Source organism: Brachycentrus maculatus, unplaced genomic scaffold (genome assembly GCF_059751285.1).
Source record: "Brachycentrus maculatus isolate JH-2025_06_01 unplaced genomic scaffold, ASM5975128v1 h1tg000385l, whole genome shotgun sequence".
Taxonomy (NCBI): Eukaryota; Metazoa; Arthropoda; class Insecta; order Trichoptera; family Brachycentridae; genus Brachycentrus; species Brachycentrus maculatus.
In genome coordinates this window covers 37,950-48,042 of record NW_028281134.1, presented here as the reverse complement: position 1 = coordinate 48,042, position 10,093 = coordinate 37,950, and the positions used below count along the sequence as shown (strand labels likewise).

The 10,093-nt window shown below is 30.9% G+C and overlaps 1 protein-coding gene across 1 annotated transcript; it reads left to right on the top strand.

Annotated features, from left to right (window-relative positions):
- The first annotated feature begins 289 nt into the window (after positions 1–289).
- LOC148303156 (uncharacterized) lies at positions 290–8,965 on the top strand. The gene is made up of 2 exons (XM_088270422.1): positions 290–882; positions 6,855–8,965. The coding sequence occupies exons 1-2, from the start codon at positions 450–452 to the stop codon at positions 7,991–7,993; spliced, it is 1,572 nt and encodes a 523-aa protein (XP_088126548.1). The 5' UTR covers positions 290–449; the 3' UTR covers positions 7,994–8,965.
- Positions 8,966–10,093: the final 1,128 nt, after the last annotated feature.

Here is a 10,093-nt window from a genome sequence, read left to right as displayed (position 1 = left end):
AAAAAAAAAATGTCGTTATCCTTTTCCTACCAATGTGATTCCAGATGATCTTTCTTCTTTTGTCTCCCTTCAACCCTTGACGTACGAGCTTTCAATGCATGTGCGCTTTACTATATCACAATCAGTAAATACACCACGCAGAAAAGTAAAAAAGGAAAGACTACTTGGTTGAATAGATCGAATGAAATGATTTATACATTTTGATGTGTGGTTTAAAATTACCGGAATGTTGTGTTCGGTATTCAATGCACGTCAAGCAATTCTTTAACAATGTTGAAATAGCTAAATCAATTACGTTTTGACTCTTGAACTGTGTACATCGTGGGTGATTTATTAAATATATTTGTAAAATCAACAAAAAGTTTTCCTTCTGGAAATAAGTGCAAGAACAATAAAAAAGTTTAAAAAGGGTGATTTAATATTTGTTTAAGTTTTCCCATTTTTGGAAAATGGAAAATTCTATTCGATCTGATTTTTTGTTGAATTCTACATCTACAAGAAAATGCGCGAATTTCTCCTCGAATACAACACCATTTTCCATCAACGATATCCTGACGAAGGACAAAAATTTGGAAAATCTTTCTGATTCAACAAACGAAATGGAGTTGGAGGAAGATTTTAATAAAGTGTCGCATCCCAAATGTAATAAGATACAGAAGTATGTGAGTGTCGACATGTGTCAAGGTGATGAGCTGATCAAGGATAGCAGAAGGGAGAAGAGATTGGATGAAGACAAGGAAAGGTGTGATGATGGAAACTGCGAGGAGTACTTTGAAGAATCAAGACACGGTGACATAAGAAGACAAGGGAAGAAGAGTTTCAGAAGTTCCACGGAACAAGCTTTGGATATGACGAGGAAAAATGAATTGGACAGTGACTCAGGTAAAAAAAATACACTGCTACTTCTACTATTACTAAAATGACGCTGTTAAATAAGATAGAACCCACACTCATCTGTCTTGACACATACTCCTAGCCTCATATTATTTTTTGACATCTCATAAATGATGAAGAAGAATATGGAAGTCTGGGCATTTACGGGGCTGACGACCGTCATAGGCTGGTATAAGCGATCACTTTACACACGTGTAACATTATTCAATTCTAACCATTTTTGACAATCACACTACTCAAATTCTTGGAAGTTCTATATTTATATATTAATCAATTTCGAAACGTTGTGCTTGAATCACTAGAACTTCACTGGAGACATCTATTAGTGAGATGAAAAGAAGGTTAGTCGTAATAATCGTCGGATATGTTTGAGGAGATGCCTACCCCTGCGTGGAAGCGGCGTGATAGTTACTTAGTCAGCTATTTATTTAGGTACATTGGGGTTGTGAGTTATATTTTAAATTAGCGTGAGATATTGAAGATTTATGCGTTGGTAGAAGTATGGTAAAAAAGAGAAAAGAATTCGTGTACAGCTCTTTGTACATTGATATGTGTAATGTAATTTGAAGAAATGGGTATTAGAAGGCTACTTCAATTTTCAGGGGATGAGAATCTGAAATTTCATCGCCCGGCTCCTGAAAGAATACAAAAATAGAACTTTCAGCTGTCTAACGCGACTTTACCACGTCAATAAGCAATAAACGTAACAAAAGATACATTAAGTAAATTAAGTAATGGAGAGACAAGAATTTTAAGCTTAACTGAAATTCAGGGGCAGTCAACAAAATGAATTTAAAATTTAAAAAAATAAACACTTGTGTAATACCATGTAATGAGTTTTATTATTAAACACGACTAGTTTCGAAAAATAATAGATTTCATCTAAAGGTGAAAACTAAACCTGTAGAAAAAAAAAACCTACATTAGTTTTCGAAACTGTAATGAAATTAAATGTGTAATAAAACTTATTAAGCGGTATTATACAAGAGTTTAATTTAAAAATAAAAAAAATATACATGTCATATCGCAAAGTTAATGCCAAATCAATAAATAATACAAAAAAACGAATAGTTTTTACAAATAAAATTAATTTAACAGCAAATAAGATGGATAAGAATTTATAAGTCTGATTACAGGGCTTACGAGCTGTTGTAAGCTGGTTTAATTATTTATTTATGGACAATTTATAAAGCGCCATTTTTGTGAGAAATCACCTTAATGGCGGTTTACGATTTGCGGTGATTCTAGCATTTAATTTCAACTAAAAACAAAGTATTCACTATAATCCATGAATAACAACGACACTACTCATATTCACTTTTGTGTTATTACACTTCGCTTCATATTTGAGTTCGCGACAGTATCTATGGTTGATTTGAGAAAGCTGTTATTAAGCAGGGAGCCTTTTGTGTTGAGATGTCAAAATGTTAAAATAACCGTTAAGTATATAGATACACTCAAAATGTTATAAAATCTGAATTGACAAAACCAGTGAAAATTAGGACTTTTATTTTTTCGGGTGTTTAAATGTTTGATAAAGAAAAATATTATGTTTATAAGTAACCAGCCACGCGATGCTGTGTCTCAGTCTGGTAAAATAGAAAAGATAGAAAATAGAATGCAAACATTTGTAATATGGTTCATTTCACAATAAAAAAAAATGAAACAAGAATGCGATCGAAAAGTCATAGCTGAAGCACGCCGTCTGCCATAAGTAATAGATGTCACTGCAACTGAACATATAATAGTAATTTTGTATAATTTATGTAGCGCTTATAAGTTATTAAAAAAACCACATGTAATTACCTATCATAAGTACGTATGCAAACATGGCATATAAAAATAAGTACGTATTCAAATTTAACATTGTGTCAAAAATTCAAAATAATCGGTGAATAGTTTCAGAAGATTCAAAATTGTGAACAAACTAACAGTTGTACATGTTTTCGGAATGCCCAGAAAATGTACTATATTCCAGCAAAAGCGGTATATATTAACTTAATACTAACCTGCTACAGGGTAGAAAGTGTTGTTTTTGCATTTTGAAGAAAATGTATTGTTTCATTAAAATACAATTTTATTTATAAAGATTGTGTTTGTTTTTAGCTGGATTAATTTGAAGGAGTTTGTTACTCATGGCCATATAATTTCATAGTCATAAATACGTGGCCTAACCAAGCTCTTAAAAAACTTGAAAACGTGTATTAGTTTGGAATGATATCGAAGTAATTTACTTAAAAGCAAACCGTTCCTCAAACTTTGGGAACAATAAATTCAAAAATAAATTAAAAAATATCATTAGAAATTACATGCCGAATTCGTAAAGATTTTTTTCGATCTGATATTCAACTAATAAAAGACATGTGAAAAATGTATCCATATATGTATTTCATTCAAAGTAAGTAAAAATGTTACTTCGAAAAGCTTGTGTTAAGAATCTTAGTCGAACATTAAAAATATTTTATTTTAAATTTTTATTACAAGTATGCTTTTATAATATTACACTCAATATGCTTTGAAAAATAAAGAAACGACATTTTAAGTTATTGAGTCTCTTTTAAAAACTGACGTTATATCAGTCTGTTAGTTTATATATCGCTCACTCCTTTCAACAACGTTATATATAAAAAAAGATTTTTCAGGAATTTTTTTAAAGTTCAAAAATATAATAAAATGTATTAAAAATAAATATCAAGCCACCTTTTGAACTTTTTAGTGTGCAACAGATCATTTTTAGTATAAACTTAATGTTTTTTTTCATTTGAAAAATATTAAGTATATTTTATACATATTAGGTATTTCATACAATTATGGTTGAATGTAAAATATCTAATGAAAACATCTAAAGAAACCTTCCTTTTACACTTTTTTGTGTATCGCACAACTACCATATATAAGAACTGTGAATATTTATATAAATAACTTTCAAAACATCCCGCCGCTTCTCCGCAGGGGTAGTCAGAGAGAATTTAAAGTCAATTGTATAAACATTAATGTGTTAGCAAACGGTGGTAAGTTTACTTCAATTCGACGCGTGAAATATAATGCTCTGAATTTTTCTTGAGCAAAATTATTTGCATTTTTTATTATTTTAATTGAGGGTACCCTAGATTGAGAAGCGCCGGCTCATCACACCGGCAATATAGTAAAGTGTTAAAAGTTTAGAAATCCGTGCCTTGGTACCCATTGTACGGCGATGCTCAATCAGTGAGCCGCCTAACCTACCCCTCTCATCCACCCTCGTTCTCTACAATGCACAGGATGTTCTGATATGACATAAAAATAATAATTTTACAAAACATACCAATTCTAGCATATTACGATGCTGATAATTCTGGAGAAAAAATTACGCTATTTCCAATAGAAAATTCGTTATATAGAAATTGCATAATTTTACTGTTACTCGTACATGTAATTTTTTACGTGATAGTTCGGACATATCGCTCACTCCTTTCAAGAACGTCATAAATCAAAAATCGTCAATTTTCAGTTGTGCATGTTTTCGGGATGCTCAGAAAATGTACTATATCCCAGCAAAATAGGCATATTTTTAACTTAATATTTACCCGCTACAGGGCAGAAAAATTTATTTTTGCATTTTGAAGAAAAGTATTGTTTAATTATTTTTTTGAATATATTAAGTATTTTTCAAATGGAGAAAAAACCTTCAGGTTTTACATAAAAAGATCTGTTGCACAATAAAAAGTTCAGTAAGTGGCTTGATATATATTTTTAATACATTGTGTTATATTTTTAATCTTTAAAAACGTTCTCCTGAAAAATCAAGTTTTTTGGTTTATGACGTTCTTGAAAGGAGTGAGCGATATGAAACAAATGTGTGAAGCAAGATATGTAAAAAAAATATGAGACGAATGTAGTAATAAATGCAATATTGTCAAATATAATACTGGGTCGTGGTCAGGTCATGAGTTGGGATAATCGGCGACCATATCGCTCACTCCTTTCAACAACGTCATATACATATCAAAAGTCGTCAATTTTCAGTTGTGCATGTTTTCGGAATGCCAATAAAATGTACTATATCCCAGCAAAAGAGGCATATTTGTATTATTAATATTTTTATTAGTATTAATATTAGTATTAATATTTTTCAAATGGAGAAAAACATTGACGTTGTTTTCTTCATAATGCAAAAACAACACTTTCTGCCCTGTAGCGGGTAATTGTTAAGTTCAGCAGCTTTTGCTGGAATGTAGTACATATTCTAGGCATTCCGAAAACATGAACAACTGAAAATTGACGATTTTTTATATATGGCGTTGTTAAAAGGAGTGAGCGGTATGTGGAATGTTGTGAAAGAGACATTTTTGATCATCCTGTATATGGATACCACTTTGGTCATTAACGCGTGGGAATGGGTAGCCAAAAACTAAAATCAATCCCTTTATGCGTGCATAAGTTTTCGTAATGACAGCTTGAAAGGTCGCCCATTTTACGTAAACTTAATGACTATTACGGTGTCAGTTCGTAGCTTTCAGCTATGACATTAGGTAATATATAATAGTACGGGGTATTTTCGGAGGTAATTCATTATTTTAAACGGTTTTCAATCAAAACGGAAAGGTTCGCTTGCTCTATAGTACGGAGGTGTCTACCAGTTTTGGCATATTTTAAAATAGTTTATTAAACATTGCGAGACATATCGCTCACTCCTTTCAACGTCATATTTCAAAAATCCTCAATTTTTAGTTGTGCATGTTTTCGAAATGCCCAGAAAATGTAATATATCCCAGCAAAAGTGGCAAATTTTTAGCTTAATATTTACCCGCTACGGGGCAGAAAGTGTTTTTTTTTGCATTTTGAAGAAAATGTATTGTTTAATTATTTTTTTATATAAGTACTAAATATTATTCAAATGGAGAAAAAACATTCAGGTTTTTCCTAAAAAGATCTATTGCACAGTAAAAAGTTTAATAAGTGGCTTGATATTTATTTTAATACATTTTATTTTGTTTTTAAACATTAAAAACGATCTCCTAAAAAATCTAGTTTTTTGATATATTACGTTGTTAAAAGAAGTGAGCGACATGGTTTTTAAAAGAGAATGTATATCTGGGTGTTAAATATTAATGAATGGGGAAATTATGGATGATTTATATTTAGGTACGTAGGTTTCTTCTTAAGTTTTGAGGTATGGCAACACCAGTGTGAATATGTCAAATCTTACATCATGATCGTAAAGTTTGCCATTTTCAAAGTTAAACGTACTCAGAACGTTTTATCATATGGTGATATTTGTGTTGTTTACAGATGATACTATATTTATTTTGATAAAACAATGGAACACAATCGTGAAAATTTCTGTGCGATGATTTTGTATGACGTAGTATATTTTCCAGGGATGGATTAATAAAAAAAAAAAAAAAGAGTGAATGATTGGAACAGGGAAAAAATATTTGAAACAAAATTCTAAGAGAAAATTTATATTATATAATGTTAGATTTATGTTTGGTACGAACATTTCGTAGTGGAACTGCATTTAATATCATAAAATTGGCGACATACCAGTCTGATGATGTCGGTAATGATGAAACCCCGGTCACTGGTCAAGCGAGCGTTTTTGCCTAGAATTTTCACTCATGAATTACATAAAAGAGTAAATCCACTCACGAGTAGGCATAGGCTATAAAACTTATAAAGTTGAAGCCTGAGTAAGGACATGATAAGCGGTGTTGCATAAGCCGTAGCTATATTTCAGAGTCAATTGGACATTAGGTAATTTAAAAAAAAAGGTCACTGGTCAAATAAAATAAATGTGGAAAAAAGTAAAAAAAAATCAATAAATATGTATATACTTACCTAAAATTAATACTTCGCTCCACATGCTGTGTTCAAAACTGATGCGGAATGCATCGAATCGTGTGTCACAATAGATTTTTACCTTTTTTGTATTTATAAAGTAAAATTTGACTTACAAATATATATTTTTATTGTTTCAGATGACTATGATTCACATTCCTCCAATGGATTATCTCCTCCTCTATACCTCCAGTCTGACATGGCCAACTATCCGGGGTCACACGCATACAGCTCTGCAAAATCCATCATCAATTCAAATCAATCTCTTCATCATTACGTATCCCAGCAAAAGATTCCAGGATCAGGACTCTTGACGATAAACCCAGGAAGCGGCTCCCAGCTTTCTTCGTCCAGCGCATCGCTAATGGACCAATTCAGCCCAACCCAAAATAGGAAGAAGCGATCAAGAGCCGCCTTCTCTCACGCTCAGGTTTATGAGCTAGAACGGAGATTCAATCAGCAAAGGTATCTCTCAGGACCCGAAAGAGCTGACTTGGCTGCCAGCCTTAAACTGACAGAAACTCAAGTCAAGATATGGTTTCAAAACCGTAGGTACAAAACCAAAAGAAAGCAAATACAGATGCAGGAGAACGGACTCCTCGCTGCAGCAGCAGCTGTAGCTGCCAATCACCACGCCAGAAAGGTGGCAGTTAAGGTTTTGGTTAGAGACAGTCAACAAATGGGCTTAGAACACTTCGGGAATCCATCAAACTACCAGCAGTCATCACAGCACCTTGGCAAGTCCACAATGGCTCTAAACCCAGCACTTTTTCCACCAGGCAATCCTCTCCAATCTTCACAAACACCAATTTTAAAACACTTTGCTGGTATTTACAACAACGCCGACTTTCCGAAGAGCCAATACAAACATCTCTTGCAAGAGTCATATAGTCAGATGTCGCATCAAGCGATGTTGCAATCAATTTACGGACAGCATTTAACCAACAACTATCCATCAATACCTCTATCTTACTTCTATTATCCCTCTCACCCTTTATTTGGGTCCAATCCTCTGTCGACAATTAACGAGGTATCAAGAGATGACGACGATATCGATATCCAAAATGAATTACAAAACATTGCCAAGAAAACTGTTGGAGATGCTCAAAAGAATAAAAAAGATATTGATTACTTGAAGAAGCGAAGACGAGATACTTTGGAGGACGAGTCGGAAGACGATAAAAACAAGTTTTCTCAAAACGTAACAATAGAAAGAGTTTTTGATTGTAAGCCTTCGAGTAGAGCAAGCAGTTGTAATGAAATTGAAATAGAAAATTAATAAATGAACAAAATAGCGTTTATTGTAAATACAAATTATGTTTATTTTTTAAATAGTGTAAATTTGCACACATTCACACACTCGTACATAGATTTACAAACAAAAAACTTTGATTGTTAGCTCGATTTAAATCATTTCAAATTTGCTTCAATTTCCAAGTTGATTATAAATGTGCGTTTCTCTATGAAGGAACACCCCTCACAGTAAACAAAAGTGTCGAATTAAGGCTATAACTGCTACTACCATCACGAAGTTTCTCTGCAGGGGTAAGCAGAGAGGATGGAACACCACACTCTTCTGTTCTAGTAAACACTCCTAGCTTCCTTCACATACTTACATCTAGTCATACATGCTTTCCGATAACGTAGACTTTTGACACCACAAGATTTAAGAGAATTGAGGTGAAGTGTGGTAAAACGGTGTCAGTGTTAAATATACGACAACCATTACTTATACCGTAAAAACCGTACCTACATTTTGAGTTAAAATAAATCATTATTAAAAAAAAAACTAGACCTATGTAAAAATAATAGGGAACGATACTTACGTATACGCAATACATTATATACTAGTTTTTAAATGTATAGTTAATTTTTTTTTGCCGTCGTAAAATAAACTAAACAAAACTACATTTTGATATCTCAACATAGATGAAGAAGAATATGGAAGTCTGGATATTTACAGGACTTGATCAGTTTACACGCGTTTGACATTCACCATTCTACACATGATTGATAATTACACTAGGTACTTAAATTTTCGGAGCTCCTAGATATATTGATCAATCTCATGACATAGTACATATGAGTTCACAACAGCCATCTATGTTGGATTGCGAAAAGCTTCTATTAAGCAGAGACTGTAACATATCAAAAGTACTTACATATTTTTCTTCATCTTTGTCAACATGTAAAATAACTCCTTTGTGGAGAAAATCCAGATTTGTGAACAAGTATTTGGACAAAAAAAAAATTAGACAAAACTTGAATTGTTAGTTTACCATAGTTTTCTTATCGTAAAGTTTATGACACTTAAATTAATTGTAAGAAGATTAATTGAGAAATTAATGTTAATATAAAAATTTATATTATTTTACTTTTATAACAGACCAAAGAAATATTATACCAAGTTTTACTATAATTTTATTTATCAATAGCATCTAGTTGAAAAGAAACCAAAGAACTCTTTGTGTACTATATATATATATATATATATATATATATATATAATATAATATATAAATATATATATATATATATATATATATATATATATATATATATATATATATATATATATATATATATATACATATATATATATATATATATATATATATATATATATATATATATATATATATATATATATATATATATATATATATATGTATATATATGTATATATATATATATATATATATATATATATATATATATATATATATATATATATATATATATATATATATACATATGTATATATATATATATATATATATATATATATATATATATATATATATATATATATATATATATATATATATATATATATATATATATATATATATATATATATATATATATATATATATATATATATATATATATATATAGCTATATAAATTATTTTTAAGTAACAATTAAGGCTGTACATAAATCTATAAAACACGTATTTGTTTGGTAATAAATTTGTAATAATTGATGTTAGAAATTGCACAAAAGTTTGTAAAATTATATGTTTCAAGACCACGTTCAAACAAGTTTTTACTTTTTTATCCATACTGTCCCTACCCATTTTGCATACATCCCTTCATTATTAAATTATATATTATTTTTTGACATCTCATCAAAGATGAAGAAGAATACGGAAGTCTGGGCATTTACGGGGCTGACGACCGTCATAGGCTGGTTTAAGTGATCACTTTACACATGTGTAACATTCACCAATTCTACCCATTATTGACAACCACACTACTCAAATTCTTGGAAGTTCTATATATATGAACCAATTTAGAAACCTTGTTCTTGAATCACTTGAACTTCACTAGAGACATCTATTGGTGAGATGTATAGAAGCTTTTTACGAAGCAGAAAC

Bases quoted from the DNA above. Each gene is read 5' to 3' on its own strand.
- LOC148303156 (XM_088270422.1), top strand. From the start codon at position 450: ATGGAAAATTCTATTCGATCTGATTTTTTGTTGAATTCTACATCTACA. The intron at 883-6,854 runs GTAAAAAAAATA...TTATTGTTTCAG, and splicing joins TGAATTGGACAGTGACTCAG to ATGACTATGATTCACATTCC.